General features: G+C 46.2%; 1 protein-coding gene across 1 annotated transcript in view; it reads right to left on the bottom strand.

Moving 5' to 3' along the window:
- Positions 1 to 22089, bottom strand: part of TEX14 (testis expressed 14) — a 167127-nt gene that overhangs the window by 69039 nt on the left and 75999 nt on the right. Inside the window, exons 3-8 of the mRNA XM_011953776.1 lie at positions 15201 to 15315; positions 9361 to 9526; positions 8071 to 8207; positions 3954 to 4035; positions 2564 to 2694; positions 1619 to 1732 (exon numbers count right to left, since the gene is read on the bottom strand). Of these exons, the coding sequence (XP_011809166.1) occupies positions 1619 to 1732; positions 2564 to 2694; positions 3954 to 4035; positions 8071 to 8207; positions 9361 to 9526; positions 15201 to 15315 (745 nt within the window). The remainder of the gene's footprint in view (positions 1 to 1618; positions 1733 to 2563; positions 2695 to 3953; positions 4036 to 8070; positions 8208 to 9360; positions 9527 to 15200; positions 15316 to 22089) is intronic.

The following is a 22089-nucleotide window of genomic DNA, read 5'->3' as shown; positions in this document are numbered from 1 at the left end:
TTTGAGACCGAGTCTCACTCTATTGCCCAGTCTGGAGTACAGTGGCATGATCTCGGCTCACTGCAACCTCCGCCTCTTGGGTTCAAGCAATTCTACTGCCTCAGCCTTCCAAGTAGCTGGGATTATGGGTGACCACCACCATGTGCGGCTAATTTTTGTATTTCTAGTAAAAACGGGGTTTTGCCATGTTGGCCAGGCTGGTCTTGAACTCCTGACCTCAGGTGATCCACCCACCTTGGCCTCCCAAAGTGCTGGGATTACAGGCATGAGCCATTGCACCCGGCCTTTTGTATACAATGTTTTCTAAGAAAACAGGATGAGGTGTTGGTAAGGGTTTCTGTTGGAATCTGTGGTCCTAAGTGATGAGACCCTGAGAGCTTAGAGCCATCAATGACAACAATGACAATGTGGCTAAGAGCTCCTGCATTCTTTGCACATATCGTCTCAGATCCTAACAACCACCTGCAAGAAATGTATCATTATACTCATTTTATAGATGAGGAGACCAACATCAGGGAAATGTCAGGGCCTGGTGCAGTGGCTCACATCTGTAATCCCAGCACTTTGGGAAGCCAAGGTGGGCAGATCACTTGAAATCAGGAGTTTGAGGCCAGCCTGGCCAAGATGATGAAACCCTATCTCTACTGAAAATACAAAAGTTAGCCAGGTGTAGTGGCACATGCCAGTAGTCCCAGCTACTCAGGAGGCTGAGGCCCGGGAATCGCTTGAGCCCAGGAGGTGGAGGTTGCAGTGAGCCTAGATCATACCACTGCATTCCAGCCTGGGTGACAGAGTGAGACTCAATCCCCACTGCCACCCCCCAAAAAAGAGGAAGAAATATGTCAGGACTTCATCCAAGTTTGCACACCCGACTCAGTCTCATGTCAAAGTCTATGCTGCCTAGGCTCCTCCTTAAAGCTTCCTTTGGTCCCTTCAAGTTGAATTCCACAAAAAAAAAGAATGTGGTTCCTCTACATGCCTCCTGCAGGAGTTGAGAAGCCTTCTCAGGAGAGAGCTCGATGAGCCTGGGTCCACTGAACAAATGAATCAAGAACCTGTCCTAGCAAGAGCAGAATGACCTAACTCTGGGTCCACTGAATGAATGAATCAAGACCCTGTCCTAGCAAGAGCAGAGGGACCTAACTCTGGGGCCACAGGAACCCTAAGGTCCAGAGATCCATGAGCCTGTCATCAATGGACATGAGACATGTCCTCAGACATCTGGATTTTCAGCAAGCCATGCTCTATGAAAACAGGATAGCCACATGTTGTCCCGATGGGCACAGGACCCAAAGAGGGTGGGACTCAGGGATTGTAGCATAATAACCAGAAGGGCCTGCATGGAGGCTGCCGCATTCAGAGACATGGGTTACAGGGCAGCTGACAGACAGAGGCCCTCACCACCACTGTCCCCACTGCTCAGGCTACTCATTAATTTCTCTTCATCTTTCTTGGCAGCCCCTGGAAGTCAAGTCAATCAATTTCAACAGTCAGGAAACGCTCAGACTGAGAGGGGCTGGAGCTCCCTATCCCAGGCACAGAGCTGAATAGCCCAGAACCTGGGTCTGTAGAAAGATCTAGATCTATAAGGGGCCTGGGCCTTGGGCTTCCTTCTCACCTGCTGTGTTCCTGCTCAGCAATTAACAAGTCGGCCAGCCGCAGCTTGCTGCAGTGTGGGTGGGTGGGGAGATTCAGCTCTTTCACTGTGACCCTGCTCCCATTCCACACCAGGCTACAAGGACAGGAAAGAGTTTCAGCAGAAGGGAGTGAGCAGCCACTTACTCCTTCAATGAATGAGCTTTCCTAAGCAAGGACCAGAGAAGTGGTCTCCACACAGAACTTGCAATGCCCACTGGGCACTACTGGGTCCTCCCTCCCACTACCCCCAGGTACTAAAGCACCTTGGAGAACTTAGGTATAGGTGGTGGGAAGTCGTCACTGAATGCAAGGGAGGGAGTGACTTGATCAGATTTGTATTCAAAAGCACAATGGTACCGGCAGTGTGGGGAATGGGTAGGGGAGGGGTGGTCCAGAGAATGGGAAGCCAGTTAGGAGACCAGTCCAGGTGAGGGATGGTAAAGACTTGGGCAAAAGCAGTAGCAATAAAACAGCTTCTATAGGGGCTTCGTTACCCTTAGCCTGTATCAGAGGCAAGATAGTCACTACCAAGCTGCCTCTAATTCTTTAGCAAGCAAAGACATTAAAATATTGTAATGAGTAATCTTTCAGAGCAGTGGTTCTCCCCCAGAGGACATTTGGCAATGTCTGTAAGACAGTTTGGTTGTCACAACTGTGGGGGCTGTAAGGGATTGTAACTGGCACTAGTGGGTAGAGACCAGGGGCTTCTAAACATCCTACAATGCACAGGACTACTCCCAACAACAAAGGATCATCTGGCCAAAAATGGTAATAGTGTCCTGGCTGAGAAACCCTGATTTAGAGAGATGTTCTAATGTGTTCCCTGTGTTTGAGTAGAAACTCCCCACATATAAGGAAGTCACATGCAGCCCACACTCTTCCCCTGAAACTCAATCAGACCTCCCACTCGCCAGCCCCCACTTACTTGGTCATGACCATGTAGGGACCACTGAAGAAAGAGAAGGTGGGCTCATCATCAGCTTGAATCACTTCCTTTTCTCCAATGACCAGAAGAGATCCTAGATAGGCGATCTGTGTTGCCCCTGTGAGATAAAACTGAAACCAAGGCATAGCCTCAAATTAGGGGGAGAAGGGAGGAAAAGCAGAACACATCCAGAATCCTATCAGCCAGCTAAAAGAATGATAGCTGCTATTTATCAACTTTCTGAATACCCCTGTGCACTAGGCCTTTTTTTTTTTTTTCTTTTTTTTTTTGAGACAGGGTATCACTCTGTCACCCAGGCTGCGGCATATGACATGATCTTGGCTCACTGCAGCCTTGACCTCCTGGGCTCAAGCCATCCTCTTACCCCAACCTCCCAAGCAGCTGGGATTACAAGCAAGCACCACCACATCTGGCTAATTTTTTTTTTTTTTTTAATAGAGATGGGCTTTTGCCATGTTGGCTGGTGTCAAACTCCTGGGCCCAAGTGATCCACCCACCTTGGTCTCCCAAAGTGCTAAGATTATAGACGTGAGCCACCAGGCCTTGCCACAATTCTTTATATTATCTTTAATCTTTCTAAAAATTTTCAAGGTTGTATTAGTATTTCCCTTTTATTCTTTTCCGTGAAGAAACTGAGGCTCATAGAAAGAAGTCAGATGCTTCAAGTGCCATGGCTGGGACTGAGAAGCCCATTGTGGCCCCCACAGCACCCAGGATTGTGTGCGGCCAAATCAGATATTCCTCCTCCCGGCCCCTCAAGGCTGCCTCAGCACAACAAACAGAATGTGCAGTAGGGCTGGGCGAGTTGGCTCACGCCTGTAATCCCAGCACTTTGAGAGGCCAAGGTGAGTGGATTGCTTGAGTCCAGAAGATCGACACCAGCCTAGGCAACATGGCGAAATCCCATCTCTACTAAAAATACAAGTAACCAGGCATGGTGGCGCATGCCTGTGATCCCACCTACTTGGGAGGACTGAGGCACAAGAATTGCTTGAACCCAGTAGGCAGAGGTTGCAGCAGTGAGCCGAGATCGCGCCACTGCACTCTAGCCTGGGCAACAGAGCCAGACTCTGTCTCAAAAAAAAAAAAAAAAAAATTAAAAATTTAAAACTAAAAATTAATTAATTAAAAGATCATTTTCTAAACTTAAGTCTAGCCCAGGGTCATCCAAGGGAATTCTCTAGGGGTTTCACAATTTGTTAGTATGACAGGAACACTAAGAGATACCTTTCCCTCAATAGGGACAAAAAAGAAAAGACCACCACTTTGGTAAGGATAAGGAGGCAGGAGTTGGACAAAGGTAGGAGATGGGGCCCGATGATTCTCTAGTTAGTCCTGCAAACACTGGCTGTCAGTGGCAACCTCTTACCTTCCCAAAACCAAAGCTGTAGATATTTTGAGCAGAAATGACTCCAGCTTTAAGCAGTCGGTTAGGAGAGCCATTGGGGTTTCTAGAAATATTTAAAAGAGGAAACAAAAACTCAGTTAACCACTCATATCCAGAAGAATAATGCTGAACCAAGTTTTCAGAAGGTATAGTTGATTTTGTCTTTACTGCTAGACTTTTTGTTACAAAACTAGAGATGATGTAATAGCCAGCCTCTGAGAGGGCCTCTATGATTCTCACTTACCAGTATGCATAACCTTGTGTAGGCGCTCACAGGTCAGACAAGGCTGACCTGTTAACTCATTTTTGACTGTTAACAGTGCAAAACAGTGATGGTCTGTCACTTTGAGGCTAAATCTACCAAGGTTTTGGCCCTGATCTCTCTTGGATCATTTGCTCTGCCAGCTGCCATGATATGAGGAAATGATATGAGCAGCCCTAGGGGGAGGCTCAATGCCCAGCACCAATTTGCCAGCCATGTAAACGAGCCATCTTGGAACTCAACTGTCCATCCTCAGTCAAGCCTTCAGATGAATACAGCCCTAACTAACATCTTAACTGCAACTTCATTAGAAACTCTGAGCCAGAACAACCTAGTTAAACCATTCCCTGATTCCTGACCCACAGAAATTGTGTGAGATAAAAATGTTATTGTTTGCAGCTGCTAAGTTTGGGGGTGATTCATTATATAGCAATAGATAACAAATACAGATGGTCAGAGTTGGAAATAACCATAAGCACATCTTGTTCAGTTTTTTTCATTATATACGCAAAAAAATGAAGCCCAGGAACAGGAAACTTGCTGGCCTGAGGTCATAAAACGCAGCAGTGACCAGACCCCGATGTTGCTCATTCCAGCCACTGTTCTTCTCACATTCCACACCCAAACCATCACCTGTGCATCAGGGTACCCCTTCACTGAAGTTGTCTTGGAAGGAGGGGTGATGCCTCGTATTTCTTTGGTTCCCAGAATCTGGCATGGTGCCATGCAGTAGGTGCTCAGTTAATGCTTGCCAGTTGAGTACTCTCAGCTCAGACTGAAGGAAAAAACAACCTACCACCACCAGAGGCACTTTCCTTTTCTTGGCAAACGACAAAGGAGCTGGGGGATGGTGCATATTCAGGGCCAGCCTACCTCAGGTCTCTGAGGCCCCACATGCCACTATTAGAGAACACATGTAAAAGCTTTACTTCTTTTCTATTTCCTCGGCAACTCATCAGTGCCAAGCTGTCCCGTATCTGCTTTAAGCTGCTATGCTATTGAGGAGAAGACTCTGAAGTTTAGACTGAGATAAATTGAGCATCCCAGTTTACACCTGGTATCTCAGCACCATTATTGATAGTCTCCCTTTCACTCTGGAAACAGCCAACAGATAATAAGCTATATGGTCACTCTCACTTGAGTAGACAGGCCCTAAGAAAAAGGCCACTTTTCTACACCAAACCATCAGTCTCTTCTTAAAATAAGGCTTATGTGCTTAGGCCTCAGAAGATCTAGGAGACAGTGAACTGTTTCTTGCCCAGGGGAACAGAACTTGTGCTGACAGTGAGGGTGTCAGCCTCCAGCAGCAGTGGAACTGGGGGTAACCAGTGACAAGGCCTCCTGCCTTCTACTCTGGGGTCTCTGGGCAGTACGTGGCTCTTTGGAGTGGAGAGTTCTTTTTAAGCAAAAGAGCCAAGTGTTCTCAAACAGTGACCTGGACAACAACTGCAGTTCAGATCAACATTTCCTGCTCTCCTACCTAAATTTCTCAGCACACATCTATATAACTAAACTCGGCTGGGTTAAGGGGAGAAAAAACTAACTCCAGTCATCTACAGCCATCGGTCCTCAACTCAGTGCTTTTCTTTTTTCCCCAGTACAAGCTCTGTGCAAACACACACGTGTGAGAAATCTTATCTGACATAGTACCACTCACAAATCTCAGAGGCTAACTCTAATTTCAAGAATTTGTGTGGTTTTTTACATTAAGAGAAGAGGGGTGGGCACGGTGGCTCACGCCTGTAATCCCAGCATTTCAGGAGGCAGAGGCGGGTGGATCACCTGAGGTCAGGAATTCCAGACCAGCCTGGCCATGGTGAAACCCCATCTCTACTGAAAATATAAAATTAGCCAGGTGTGCTAATTTTATATTAATCCCAGCTACTCAGGAGGCCGAGACAGGAGAATTGCTCGAATCCAGGAGACAGACGTTGCAGTGAGCCAAGATTGCATGGACTCCTGCCTGGGCGACAGAGTAAGACTCAGTCTCAAAAAAAAAAAAAAGAGGTGAGGGAAGAGGAGTGTATTTCCATGTAAACATTCCATTAACCCCATAAGAATGCTTCATCTAATTCTAAACTCGATGCTGTATCTAGATGAGTAAGATTGTAAAAGCTCACGCACTCTTACACTTGGGTTTTCCTTTCAGGCTCACTCATGAGCCTCCTCTCCTTCTACAGAGCCCTACCATGCACCAAGCAGCTAAGGGTTAGTAGCAATGAAGAGGACAGACACAGACACAGCCCCTGCCCTCTTGGAATTCACAATTTAATTGGAAAACTGGAGAACATATACAAATAAAATAATTGCAAACTATGACAATTCTCTAAACTCTGAAGAAAGGGGTCTCCATACAAGCACCAGGGGCAGAGGGAGGAGATGAAGTGGGAGGGCTTGGATGAGGCAGGGCCTCCAAGGCCAGATAAGGGATTTCTGAACTTAACCTAATAGCCACAGGGAAGGTCCTTAAGGAGTTTTAGCAGAGTGGTACAACCTGATTTCTATTATTTTATTTTTATTTGATTATTTTATTTTTATTTTTTGAGACAGGATCTCGCTCTGTCACCCAGTCTGGAGTGCAGTTGCATGATATTGGCTTGCTGCAATCTCCACCTCCCAGATTCAAGCGATTCTCTCACCTCAGCCTCCAGAGTAGCTGGAACTATGAGGAGCACACCAACACACTCGGCTTTTTTTTTTTTTTTTTTTTGAGACGGTGTGTTGCTCTGTCACCCAGGTTGGAGTGCAGTGGTGCAATCTTGGCTCACTGCAACTTCCGCCTCCTGGGTTCAAGTGATTCTCCTGCCTCAGCCTCCTGAGTAGCTGGGATTACAGGTGCATGCCACCACACCTGGCTAATTTTTGTATTTTTAGTAAAGATGGGGTTTCATCAGGTTGGCCAGGCTGGTCTCGAACTCCTGACGGCAGGTGATCCACCCACCTCAGCCTCCCAAAGTGATTACAGGTGTGAGCCACTGCACTCAGCCACCTGATTTCCATTTTTAAAAGGTCATTCTGGATACTGAATAAAGAGCCAAAACTGGCCAGAGTGGCAGGCAGCACAGCAGCTAGGAGTTAACGGGATCATTAACTCATCTCGCCTGAGAAGCCAGGAGCATCCAATCATCAGAGGAAAGTCAGGACTTGAAGTGCATGAATGACAGGACAAGGAAGCCTGCAAACGTGTGGTGAGCCCACCTACCCTGCTTACAGAAAGAGATGCCATCAGAGAAAATCCAAACGGGAAGGATTTTCTACATACAAACCCTAAGTCAACCAATCCCAGAGAAGTTGAAATTGACACTCCTCCCTTCCAAGCTTAACCCTGAGCACGGAGAGAAGCATGGAGCCCACCTGCTGCAGCTGTGATGGAAGAAGGAGGGGACTGCCCATCCAGCTGGCAGCAAGTCTCTCATATCAGCTGAAAATAGCCGAAGAAACTGTAAGCTGAGCATTTGTGGTCTTTTGCAACCTTAGTAATAAAGGAACACTCTTTCTATTGTTCAGGAGACGACGAAAAAGCCAAAAAGGTGCCCTGCTGGGTAAGGGTTTTCTGCTGGGCTCCTCAGACCTGAGATGTTCCCCTTCTGCTAAACACAGAGTGGTTTCCACTGGAGCCCACACTCATTCCTCTCAGACCTTCTGGGGAGGGCCAAAGGTGATCCTCTGGCCTTCCTTCATCAGAGCCAAGCCTTTTCTTTCCAAGCACGCCCCTTTGGATGGGCCAGATGCCAGAGGGCACTGATGTGGAGGAGCCGAGGCAACCCATGCTGCAGGGCTCCCACAAGGAAGGCTGGGTGATGGAGAATATCCCACTCTGCTTGAGGTAGTACTCACCCCTGCACAAGGCCCCCAAACCAGGGCGGGCTGTAGACAAGCCGCTGCGGGGAGTCTATCTTCTTCAGGAGGTCGTAAGAGAAGCCCTGGATGATGGCCTGCATGTGTGAGGCACAGCGCTGCATGAACTCCACTATCTGCAAAATATCAGAGACGCCCAATGCGGGCACACCAGTTCTCAGTGGAATGGAAGCCTGGGTGTGAAGACAAATGGTCCGAGGAACTGAGAGCCCCCAACAGAAAAATCTCTCAAAAGGAAAGGGCCCAGGTGATTTTCTAAAGGTATGGAATGTTTTCAGGGACAGGATTTAGGGCAAGAATTTCCTCCAACTCCCTCCTTCAACAGATGAGGAAACCAAGGCCAAGAGGAGTAAAACTGCTGGTCCAAGGCCCAACAGCTAACAAGCAGGAGCCCCAGAAAGGAGACTGCACAGAGGGGCCTGGCACTGTACCTGCCCTTTGAGTTTTACATTTATGTTATTTAGTCTTCATTAAAACACATCACACCAGCCAGGCGCGATGGCTCATGCCTGTAATCACAGCACTTTGGGAGGCCGAGGCGGGCGAATCACCTGAGTCAGGAGTTCAAGACCAGCCTTGCCAACATGGAGAAACTCTGTCTCTACTGAAAATACAAAAGTTAGCTGAGTGTGGTGGTGCATGCCTGTAATCCGAGCTATTCAGGAGGCTGAGGCAGAAGAACTGCTTGAACCCAGGAGGCGGAGGTTGTAGTGAGCCGAGATTGCATCACTGCACTCCAGCCTGGGTGACAGAGCAACACGCTGTCTCAAAAACAAAAAAAAAAGCCGAGTGTGTTGGTGTGCTCATGCTGAGCTCATGCCACTGCACTCCAGCCTGGGCAACAGATTCCTTCCCACCCCCCCAAAAAAAAAAAAATTTCCACCTGCCAAGCAAAGTTACTTAATGTCAGTGGGCCTCAGTTTCCCCACCTGTACAATAAGGACAATAATAGTACTTACCTGAGAGGTTGTTGTGAAGATTAAAGTAACTTAATATATAAAAAACATTTAAAACAACATCTGAGTCATGGTAAGTGCTAGTTAAATAGGTCAAAGTTACAGTTGTTTGCTTTTCCCACAGAATGGATGAGTAGAAAGGTTCACTAGAACTGCCAGAAGTTTTGCATCTGGCTAACTTGCTTTGATCCAAGCCTGAGAGTCCAGTGCCAAAGCTAAGGCCACTGCACGCTCTGTGCTGACCGCTGGGAGCCTGACTCTCAGTCCAGTGCTCTTCTACTGGGCATGGCTACAGAGTGGGACCCACCCTTACCTGGGTGCTATGCTCCTTTCCTGCTGTCAAAGCCCAACTCTTCGGGTTTTGACCCCTCTCATCATGGAGTCGCAGGTCACCTCCTGCATCCAGCAGTTTACTAAGGATCCACTGATTGCCTGAAAATGCTGCTGCATGGACAGGGGTGCTCCCATCAAAGCAGCGGCTGGGGAGAGAGATGGGTACAATGGATGTCCATGGCAATGTTCCTGCATTCCATGGAGCAGGGCTCAGTGTGCAACACATGGCTCCCATTCTACAAGGCAACCTTGATGACGAGGAATATAACATCATCATTTGTGAAGCCCGTCTGTGACCACAGGAACTTTCTACACACACACACCTTTTTTCCCCTCCTTCACTCAACCCTTCAAGGAAGTATCATTTCCCAATTTATAGATGAGGAAACAAAATGGCAAAGCTGAGGTTCATTCCCAGGCATAGACCTGGTTCCAAATCCAATTTTCTTTCCCCAGCACCCTGATATTGGCTGCACGGAAACAATGTCTTCACATCTGCAGTGTCCTGGGATCAGGCTAGTCAAGCACAGCCTAACAAGGTGCCAGCTCTCTCATTTGAGAATGTCTCCCCACAGTCCCCCAAAAAAATCCTGTGGTAGAGGCCCACAAAACCTTGGCATTAGCAACGCAGTCAAGGATCTACACTTCAGAAAAATTTCATCTCAGAAAAATTTCACCAAAGCCAGTAAACTCTCTGAGGCATGAAGTGACAGCCTTTAATGTGTCCAGGATACAGTGAGGATATGATGTATAGCCTTAGTTTCCTAACCCAGCTACACATGAGAATCACCGGGGAACTCTCTCTTTAACTGAAAAAGAAACACAAATAGGAGGAGGGGGGAAAGGAAAAAAAAGAAGAAGAGGAAGAGGAAGAAGAAAAAGAGGAGGAAGAAAGAAAATAAAAGGATGATGAAGAGAAGATAAGAAAAAAGTCCTCCAACTTCAGACACCCAGTTCTCTTACCAAGAAGCAATTACTATTACAAGTTTTTTTATCCTTCTGGAAATGTTCTATGTATATAAAAGTATAGATAAGAATACACTATACAAACTCTTCTGTATCTACATATTTTCTTTTCTCTCTTTTTTTTTTTTTTTTTGGAGACAGAGTTCTGCTCTTGTCACCCAGGCTAGAGTGCAATGGCACGATCTCAGCTCACTGCAACCTCCGCCTCCCAGGCTCAAGTGGTTCTTCTGCCTCAGCCTCCCAAGTAGCTGAGATTACAGGTGCCTGCCACCCACGCCCAGTTACTTTTTGTATTTTTAATAGAGACATGGTTTCACTATGTTAGCCAGGCTGGTCTCGAACTCCAGGTGATCCACCTGCCTCAGCTTCCCAAAGTGCTGGGATTATAAGCGTGAGCCACTGCGCCCAGCCTATGCATTTTCATTTAAGAATCTATCTTGGAGAAATTGCCATATGAGAAACTACAAGGCACCTCCATTCTTTTTAACAGCTGCGTAGTATGCCAATGAATGGGTGTATCATAATTTAGTTAATAAGCTACTGGGATATCTGTCAAAAGCACAGATTCTCAGACTATACCTTACACTGACTGAAACAAAATTTGCAAGCACAGGACCCAGGAATGTGGTTTTGTTTTGTTTTATTTTTCAAATTCCCCTGGTGATACTAATGAGGCTGGCCTGCACCCAGACATACAGGAACCACTGATCCCATTGGTTCTCACTGCAGGCTCTCTCCCACTGCTGGGCAGAGAAGCAGTTCAGCAGACTGCACTGTGGGAACCACAATATCCTCCTCGCTGCAAAAACAGCTTTGTATAATGTCTTACCATCTTCTTTTTTGTTTTTTGGGTTTTTTTTTTGAGACGAAGTCTCGCTCTTGTTCCCCAGGCTGCAGTGCAATGGTGCGATCTCGGCTCACTGCAACCTCTGTCTGCCTCCTGGGTTCAAGAGATTCTCCTGCCTCAGCCTCCCAAGTAGCTGGGATTACAGGCATGCACCACCACACCCAGCTAATTTTTGTATTCTTTTTTTTTTTTTTTTTTGAGACAGAGTCTCACTCTGTCACCCAACACCCAGCTAATTTTTGTATTCTTTTTTTTTTTTTTTTTTTGAGACAGAGTCTCACTCTGTCACCCAGGCTGGAGTGCAGTGGCACAATCTCGGCTCACTGCAATCTGTACCTCCCGGGTTCAAGTGATTCTCCTGCCTCAGCCTCCCTAGTAGCTGGGACTACAAGCGCGTGCCACCGCACCAAGCTAATTTTTTGTATTTTTAGTAGAGACAGGTTTCACCGTGTTAGCTAGGATGGTCTCCATCTCCTGACCTCATGATCCGCCCCCCTCAGCCTCCCAAAGTGCTGGGACTACAGCCGTGAGCCACCGCACCACCCTAATTTTTGTATTCTTAGTAGAGGCAAGGTTTTACTATGTTGGCCAGGCTGGTCTCGAACTATTGACCTCGTGGTCCACCCGCCTCAGTCTCCCAAAGTGCTGGGATTACAGATGTGAGCCACTGCGCCTGGCAGCTTTTGTATTTTGTGTGTGTGTGTTGTGGAGGGGTTGGTTTTAAGATTGCTTAGGGGAGGAAAAGTTGGAAGCTTAGAAAAGTACAAAGAAAAAAGCCAATTAGTATGAGAATTAAGTAACCAGAGGTAACTTAAAACAATGAACATTTTGTTGTGTTTCCTTCCAGAATTTTTCTAGACTCACACACGCTCTACTGTCTCTACTGTATTGTTTAATTTCAAAGCCCCGAAGGAAAGGGGTCAGCCAGATGCAGTAGCTCACACCTGTAATCCCAGCACTTTGGGAGGCGAGGTGGGAGGACTGTTTGAGCCCAGGAGTTTTGAGACCAGCCTGGGCAACAGAGACCCTGTCTATACCAAAAAAAAAAAAAAAAAAAAAAAAAAAAGGCAGCATGGGGACTGGCTCAGCTGGTATTTGCATATTCCCGTGTTGTATGGAGGCCATATTGGGACAGCCTGCAGTTCTTTAGCAAAAATGCAACATCTTCTTTTTTCTTTAGTTTTTCCCCCTTTTTTTTTTGAGATAGAGTATCGCTCTGTCACCCAGGCTGGAGTGCAGTGGCACGATCTTGGCTCACTGCGACCTCCGCCTCTTGGGTGCAAGCGATTCTCCTGCCTCATCCTCCCGAGTAGCTAGCATTATAGGTGCCCACCACCATGGCTGGCTAATTTTTGTATTTTTAGTAGAGATGGGGTTTCACCTTTTGGCCAGGCTGATCTCAAACTCGACCTCAGGTGATCCACCCGCCTCGGCCTCCCAATGTGCTAGGAGCGTGAGCCACCGCACCCAGCTAGGAGGTTTTATTCCTATTATATGCACAGTGGAAATGCTGTGATGGATTGGACCTATTGAAGTCACAAATCAGATGCCTGCTGGACCAAGTAACTGGGTTTAGGCTTTCTCTGAGGAGGGTCAGGGATCTATTGCTGTTGGGCAGGAAAGGGAGCCAGGAAAGCCAGATATTCCGAATTTCCAAGAGCCAGAAATCCCAGTTTTTAATTTGAAATCTCCCAAATGTTGCCGGGCGCAGTGGCTCACGCCTGTAATCCCAGCATTTTGGAAGGCCAAGGTGGGTGGATCACGAGGTCAGGAGATCAAGACCATCCTTGTCAACATGGTGAAACCCTGTCTCTACTAAAAATACAAAAAAATTTAGCCGGCCGTGGTGGCGGGTGCTGTAGTCCCAGTTACTCAGGAGGCTCAGGCAGGAGAATCTCTTCAACCCAGGAGGCAGAGGTTGCAGTGAGCCAAGATCGCGCCACTGCACTCCAGCCTGGGCGACAGACCAAGACACTCTCTCAAAATAAATAAATAAATAAATAAATAAATAATAAATAAAATCTCCCAAATGTTAAATATTGCCCACTATTTCAATTTTTTTTTGAACACTGTGTGTACCAAATAAACTTCTGAGTTGGCTAGCCAGAGACTCCAGTTTTTAGGCTTTACAATAAATAAATATGAATAGTACACATTTTGATACCAGGTAGACCTGGATTCTCTTGTAAGCTTAGCTGGGTATAAATCATTATTCCTTTCCTTCTTAGCATTCATGAGAAATGAGAAATAATATCATCTCTCTCCTAATCCAGCTTTCTTACTGTTTGTGGGAGGAATGATTAGATGGTAAAACAGGCTGGGCGCGGTGGCTAACGCCTGTAATCCCAGCACTTTGGGAGGCCAAGGTGGGCGGATCACCTGAGGTCAGGAGTTCGAGGCCAGTCTGGCCAACATAGCGAAATCCCGTCTCTACTAAAAATATAAAAATTAGCTGGGCGTGGTGGCAGGTGCCTGTAATTCCAGCTACTTGGGAGACTGAGGCAGGAGAATCACTTGAACCCAGGAGGTGGAGTTTGCAGTGAGCCATAGTAGCGCCACTGCACTCCAGCCTGGGTGACAGACCAAGACTCCATCACAAGAAAAAAAAAAAGTACAAAATCTTCCAATATCAATAATTTAAGTAGGTACATTAAACACAGCCTACTTAAGTAAGATGGGAAAGACTTATGATTATTCATATTCTGGTGTTCCTGTGAAAATCAGCTAGAATCACTTAAGTGCTCAAAACCCCAGTTTCTGCTTCTGTTTAATGGGAACTGAAAAAATATCCACCACCACTCTCCCTTCTCTATCAAGGTGTCAAGTAAGCTAATATTTGGGAAGGCCCTAGGAAAAGCCGAAGTGCTTCACAAAAAGAGATGTTCGGCCAAGTGCAGTGGCTCACACCTATAACGCCAGCACTATGGGAGGGCCAAGGTGGATGGAGGCCAGGAGTTCGAGACCAGCCTGGCTAACATGGCAAAACCCTGTCTCTACTAAAAAAACAAAAAATTGGCCAGGCATGGTGGTGCACACTTGTAATCCCAGCCACTCAGGAGGCTAAGGCAGGAGAATTGCTTGAAGCCGGGTGGCGGAGGCTGCAGTGAGCCAAGATTGTGCCACTGCACTCCAGCCTGGATAACAGAGCCAGACCGTGTGTCAGAAAAAAAAAAAAAAGAAAAGTAGCTGTTCACCTGTCACTAATTCATTGTGTTGCTGTTCCATATTAAAATTTAGACCAACTATTAAACTTCAACTCTTTTAGTGTTTTTTTTTTTTTTTTTTAAGACGGAGTTTCGCTCTTGTTGCCCAGGCTGGAATGCAATGGTGAGATCTCAGCTCACCACAACCTCCTCCTTCCGTGTTCAAGTGATTCTCCCGCCTCAGCCTCCCGCGTAGCTGGGATTACTGGCATGCGCAATCACGCCCAGCTTTGTATTTTTAGTAGAGACAGGGTTTCTCCGTGTTGGTCAGGCTGGTCTCAAACTCCTGACCTCAGGTGATCCTCCCACCTCGGCCTCCCAAAGTGGCTCATGGATTACAGGTGTGAGCCACCATGCCTGGCCTAAACTCCGATTCTTTTAAACCACAGCTATAAGAGTCAGGAAAAAGTCACCCCCCTTTTTTTTTTTCTTTGAGATGGAGTCTCACTCTTGTTGCCCAGGCTGGGGTGCAATGGTGCGATCTTGGCTCACTGCAACCTCCGCCTCCCAGGTTAAAATGATTCTCCTGTCTCAGCCTCCCACGTAGCTGGGATTACAGGCAATGTGCCACCACGCCCGGCTAATTTTTTATATTTTTAGTAGACGCAGGGTTTCACCATGTTGGTCATGCTAGTCTCGAACTTCTGACCTCATGATCCGCCTGCCTTGACCTCCCAAAGTGCTGGCATTACAGGCGTGAGCCACCGCGCCCGGCCAATGGTTCTTCAAATTAGTTTCTAAACACCCCAACTCATCTCAATGGCACAACCCCTATTTTCTATACATCAATATTATTGTACTTACTGATTTGGATCTGATCCATAATCCACCAGAACATCAACTAATTTCCTAAGGCCCAATAATGCCGCAACAAAAAGTGCTGTTTGGCCCAAGTTGTTAACTGCATCAACATAAATTCCTGCAAAGGAAATATCAGAATCAATGCAAATATCAGAAAACTTCCTGAGATGGAACTGGGTTGGGGGGGAGGAGATTAAAGAAGGCCTTCATTAGTCACACATAGATATATTGGAAGGCAAACTCACTGTTTATTCACCAAAAATATTTACAGAAAGTTGCATTGAAGCATTTAGTTCACCACACTCTGGTGTATTACAAAATGGATTAAAATGGTTCTCAATCATGGGAAGGGATGAGGGAGGGACTAAAGATACTGTGTGTGTCGGAAGGAAGGCTATAACATAAAAAGAGCTCACTGGAATACAAGTCCTCACCTAAAAGATCTTACTGAAGTATAAAGACTAATTAGACAAGGGAAAACAAAATACACAAAACAGACCAGTTTCCAGTACTGTCAAACAATGAGGCTGTGAAAAATTAAAAGGGACTGAAAAAAAAGAAAAAGGCCAAAGTAGCAACACGACCAAGAAAAAAATAAAGAAAACACGTCTTACCTACCAAGAAAAGATTAATCGCGCACGCCTGTAACCCCAGCTCTTTGGGAAGCGGAGGCGACTGGATCACCTGAGGCTCAAGAGCTCGAAGCCACCCTGACCAACAATGTGAAATCGCCACTCTACTATATATACAAAAACTAGCGGGGCCTGGAGGCGAACCTACATTCCCAGCTACTCAGAAGACGGAAGCTACCATGACCCGAAATTGGGCTATTGCATTCCAGCCTAAGATGACAGAACAATGCCCCGACTCAAAAAAGAAAACACACACATTTACACACTCCACTAGTCTCCAAAAACAAAAAAGACACCGAGTATTACCTTCAACTATAATTAATAAGAAAAAACACTAACACACAAACTACTTTTAATACGCGAACAAAATGCCAGACCCACTCAGACTGCGTTCTCTCCCTCTTATTCTCCCAGAGGAAGAAAAGAACGATCATCAATGGCATAAGGCAGTCGCAAACGAAGCGATACCAAACGCCAGCTTCACGTTCAGAAGAGAACACTGCGTTTCCTCCTCGTGGTTTCCGGTGCTCTACACGTTCAGAGAAACTTCTCTAGTAACAAACTATAGAAATGATCCCTGAAAATATAGTCTTAACAAATAACGCTACGCCTCCCCCATGCGAAAGAAACTCACACATATTAAGCTGATGGTGAGTTTTTCGTGAGGACCATTTTCTCCTGAAAAATATCAGTATGTGCTTTTTTCCAAAAACGATCTTTCCATTACCAAAGTTCGACAAAGCATTTAAAACAAGCTCAAAATTTTGAAGATGCTTTAGGCAATCACGGTAATTAACGTATGGTAGCAAAACAGCCAATCACTCGCTAGCTACTTTCTAACCCCGCCCCATTTTCCTCCACACGTAACGCTGACGACTATAAAGCGCGCCGGAGCGCCAGAAACCTTTAAGGACGCTGCCGAGTTTGGACCGATAATCGGAAGCGAGGAGGCCCTTGAGAATAACCAAAGAGTGAAGGGAAAGCGATAATTCAAAGCCAAAGACTGATATTCGCATAGCGCGCCCAATTATATTTTATACTGTGATCAAAATTCCAGACACATATTTTGGATTTCCTCCCCCCCAAACCAGGGAGGAATTTTATTCTACATGGCATTGCTGTGTTTATTTTTTTCTGGTTCTCGCATTCTTGCCCAGGATGGCCCTGAACTCCTGGATTCAAGCGATCCTCCCACCTCAGCCTTCCAAAATGCTGGGATTACAGGCATGAGCCATCACACCCGGTCATTGCTGTGTTTAAACAAGCAGGACAACATATTTCCCTGGTTTAAGCTTCAGTAACTTCCCATTTCTTGAGGTAGAAACAAAACTTCTCTACATACTTCTGTGAGAAAATATTTTAAATGGTCCATTTTCAAGGCATAATAAATCTAAGTACTGGCAGCCAGCCTGCAAACGTAACAAACCACACAGCTCATGCACCTAGAAGGTCACAATAAGCGAACAGAATGTAGAGGAGGGGTCAGCCCATAAAAGGGAAGAAAGTTTCTTTATTGGGAAATCGAAAATTAAAGCAGAGGGTTACAGCTGGAACCCTGAGGTCCACTACCATCTTGAGGCAAGCTAGGGCCAGGGATGGTACCTCCCAGCTGTAATCCCAGCACTTTGGGAGGCCAGGCAGATCACTTGAGGTCGGGAGTTTGAGACCAGCCTGGGTAACGTGGAGAAACCCCATCTCTACCATAAAAATAGAAAAATTAGCCAGGGGCTGGGCGCGGTGGCTTACGCCTGGTGGCTTACACCTGTAATCCCAGCACTTTGAGAGGCTGAGGCAGGTGAATCACAAGGTCAGGAGATTGAGACCTGCCTGGCCAACATGGTGAAACCTCATCTCTACTAAAAAGTACAAAAATCAGCTGGGCATGGTGGCACGTGCTTGTAGTCCCAGCTACTCAGGAGGCTGAGGCAGGAGAATCACTTGAATCCAGGAGGCAGAGGTTGCAGTGAGCCAAGATCACGCCACTACACTCCAGCCTGGTGACAGAGCAAGACTCCGTCTCAGAAAAAAAAAAAAGCAAATAACGAAAAAAGCCAAAAAGTAGACAGAGATTAGAGGAAAACCTGGAAGAAATGGGTCACAAGTGACAAGGAAGGTTGAAAGTTTCAAAAAGAAGGATCAGTCAACAGTATGGAAGCCTGAGACATCTAGTAAGAAGAAATTGGGCTGGGTGTGGGGGCTCACACCTGTAATCCCAGCACTTTGGGAAGCTTAGGTGGGTGGATCACTTGAGGCCAAGAGTTCAAGACCAGCCTGGCCAACATGGTGAAACCCTGTCTCTACTAAAAATACAAAAATACACAAAAATTAGCCAGGCTTGGTGGCATGTGCCTGTAATGCCAGCTACTCGGGATGCTGAGGCAGGAGGTGGAGGCTGCAGTGAGCTGAGATCGTGCTACTGCACTCCAACCTGGGCAACAGAGGGAGAACCTGTCTCAAATAAAAGAAAAAAAGAAAAAGAAACAGTGTTCATGGTGAGAACATTACTAGAGGGGTTCACATGTCTTACTGCTCAGGACTTCCTGTGTTACAAATATTTGTGGTATGTTTGTGTCCTCTACCAGACTGTCTTTCCTACACTAGAGGGTAGGACTGCCCAATGTATCTCCCCTATCTTCAGTGCCTTGTTCACTTATCTGCCCAACACAAGGCAGCCTAAGAGTAGAGAAGAGCAGCAGAGAACAGAAAAAGGACAATTCTGCATGGATCTCTCAGTTATGCATGTTATGGGAGCAAGGCACTAACCTGTTCAGGGCACCTCTTTGAAGATATTTGCATAATGAACTTTGGAAGACAGATAGTATCTATATTCATAGCAAATTGAATACACGCTCACCATCCAGTATAATAAAAATAATGTCTCCAGCCGGGCACAGTGGCTCACGCCTGTAATCCCAACACTTTGGGAGACCGAGGCAGGCAGATCACCTGAGATCAGAAGTTTGAGACCAGCCTGGCCAACATGGTCAAACTCCGCCTTTACTAAAACTACAAAAAGTAGCTGGGCATGGTGGCGGGCACCTGTAATACCAGCTACTCAGGCTGAGGGAGGAGAATTGCTGGAACCCAGAAGGTGGAAGTTGCAGTGAGCTGAGATCTCAACATTGCACTCCAGCCTAGGTTGACAAAGTGAAACTCTGTCTCAAAAAAAAAAAAGGTTAAAAGGAAAAAATACTGATATTCTGGCTACTGCTATTGCTATGAGTTATAAACCATCATTCATCTATGACCCCAAGAATCTCATCCACACACCTGTAGCCGTCTAATTTATCAAATCTGAAACTATTTATAGTTATTGACAAGAAGAAATTACAGTCAAGGGAAGCAGGCTGACAAGAAGTTATAGTTATTGACAAGAAGAAATTACAGTCCAGGGAAGCCCCTCCTGGGGCTCAGGAGGCAAAAAATTAAATCAACCAAGGCCTCTAAGGGCTTCTCTCTTTTTTTTTTGAGACAGAGTCTCCCTCGGTAGCCCATGCTAGAGTGCAGTGGCATGATCTTGGCCCACTGCGTCCTCTGCCTCCCAGGTTCAAGTGATTCTCCTGCCTCAGCCTCCCGAATAGCTGCGATTACAGGCACGCACCACCATGCCCAGCTAATTTTTGTATTTTTAGTAGATACGGGGTTTTACCATGTTGACCAGGCTGGTCGCAAACTCCTGACATCAAGACATCCACCTGCCTTGGCCTCCAAAAGTGCTGGAATGACAGGCGTGAGCCACCGCGCCCAGCCCTCCAAGGGCTTCTCTAAGGATCAGAAAACACTTAGGGGAAGGCACTGAGCAACAAATCTTGAGGGGATACAGGTGGCTGGAAAGAAAAATAGGTGAAAACCTCTGTCCCTACAACTTAAGCAAACATGCCCTTTGGAGATTTCCTAATAAAAAATAACACTTATTCATTCAACAAATAATTATTTTAGGCCAGCATTGTACCTATGTTGTGGCTGCTATAAAGGTAACTAAAAACAGTCCCACAAGAAGTGACCAGAGGCAGCTATGACATGGTACAAAGACTGACCAAAAAGGTTAAAAGACGACCTGGATTCAAATGTTGACATCCTAATACCACCCTCATTAGCCCAGGGACTCCAGATGGGTCAGTCACCTAATCTCTGGGCCTCCTACGAGGTAATATCTGATATTAAGAATAACGTGTGCCAGGCATCATTCTTTTAATTCACTTAATCCTCACAACTCTACAACAGGAAGAAGAAACTATTATTATCACTATTTTGTAGATGGAGAAATGGAGAGAGATCAATTTGCCAGAGGTCACAAACCAGTCTGGTTCTAAAGTCCATGCACTATACCACTGTCTCTGTGATATTGTGAAACATATATTTGGGGCCGGGCGCGGTGGCTCATGCCTGTCATCCCAGCACTTTGGGAGGCCAAGGCGGGTGGATCACCTGCGGTCAGGAGTTGGAGACCAGCCTGACCAATATGGTGAAACCCCGTCTCTACTAGTAAATTACATAAATTAGCAGGGCATGGTGGCATGCGCCTGCAGTCCCAGCTACTTGGGAGGCTGAGGCAGGAGAATTGCTTCAACTGGGGAAGCAGAGGTTGCAGTGAGCTGAGATCATGCTAGTACACTCCAGCCTAGGTGACAGAGCGAGACTCTGTCTCCAAAAAAAAAAAAAAAAAAAAAAAGATTTATTTGGGGCTGGGCATGGTGGCTCACGCCTGCAATCCCAATACTTTGGGAGGCAGAAGCACATGGATCACTTGAGGTCAGGAGTTCGAGACCAGTCTGGCGAACATGGTGAAACCCCCTCTCTACTAAAAATACAAAAATTAGTTGGGCATGGTGGTGGGCGCCTGTAATCCTAGCTACTTGGGAGGCTGAGTCATGAGAATTGCTTGAAGCCCAGGAGGCAGAGGCTGCAGTGAGCATGCCATTGCACTCCAGCCTAGGTGACAGAGTGAGACTCTGTCTCAAAAAAAAAAAAAAAAAAACAAGAAATATATATTTGGTCTTCATGTCTGTTTCCTGATATGGAGCTTCTAAAACTCTTTGAACCTCTGGAATGATGAGTATCTTTTGTATGCTGATGCTGACTGTAGCTAGTGACTGGGCCCATCCAGATGGCATCAGAATGACAGCTGGTCACTGGAAAGACCAAAGCATGATGAGCGAGTTGGGACTCTTAGCCCTGCCCCCCAACCTTTGGGGAGGGGAGAGGGGTTGAAGGTTAAATTGATCACCAATGGCTAGTGATTTAATCTACCATGCCTACGTAATGAAGTTTCCATAAAAACCCAAAAGGACTGGGTTGGGAAGCTTCTGAACAGCTGAACATGGAGAGGTTCGGGGAGGGTGGCCTAGGGAAGGAAGGCATGGAATCTCCAAGCCTTTTCCCACATGCCTTGCCCTAGACATCATTTCCACTCAGTTGCTCATCTGTATCTTCTGTGATATCTTTACAATAAATGGGTAAACCTAAGTAAAGTGTTTCCCTGAGTTCTATGAGCCACTCTAGCAAATTAATCAAACCTGGGGAGTGGGTTGTGGGAACACCCAATGTATAGTCAATTATAAGAAGTATAGGCTTACAACCTACTGCTTTTTTTTTTGAGACGGAGTCTTGCTCTGTTGCCCAGGCTGGAGTGCAGTGGTGCAATCTTCGCTCACTGTGACTTCTGCCTCCCAGGTTCAAGCAATTCTCCTGCCTCAGCCTCCTGAGTGGCTGGGATTACAGGCGCCTGCCACCACACCCGGCTAATTTTTGTATTTTTAGTAGAGTCGGGGTTTCACAATGTTGGTCAGGATGATCTCGAACTCCTGACCTCGTGATCCACCTGCCTCAGCCTCCCAAAGTGCTGGGATTACAGACGTGAGCCACTGTGCCTGGCCTGTAAAGATATATTACAAGGTATTTTATCAAAGCATTGTTTCTGATTACTAAAAACTGCAAAAATAGGCTGGACATGCTATCTCATACTTGTAATCCCAGCACTTTGGGAGGCAAACCCGGGACAACTGCTTGAGCCCAGTAGTTCAAGACCAGTCTGGGCAACACAGTGAGACTTTGTCTCTACTACAACAAATTAAAAAAAGTTTTAATGCAAAATAGCACAATTCACAATCGCAAAATCAAGGAACGAACCCAAATGCCCATCAATCAACGAGTGGATAAAGAAACTGTGGTGTATTTATACATTGGAATACTACTCAGCTATAAAAAGGAATGAATTAATGGCATTTGCAGGAAACTGGATGAGACTGGAGACTATAATT

Source organism: Colobus angolensis, unplaced genomic scaffold (genome assembly GCF_000951035.1).
Source record: "Colobus angolensis palliatus isolate OR3802 unplaced genomic scaffold, Cang.pa_1.0 Scaffold37, whole genome shotgun sequence".
NCBI lineage: Eukaryota > Metazoa > Chordata > Mammalia > Primates > Cercopithecidae > Colobus > Colobus angolensis.
This window is presented reverse-complemented; position numbering and strand designations above follow the sequence as displayed.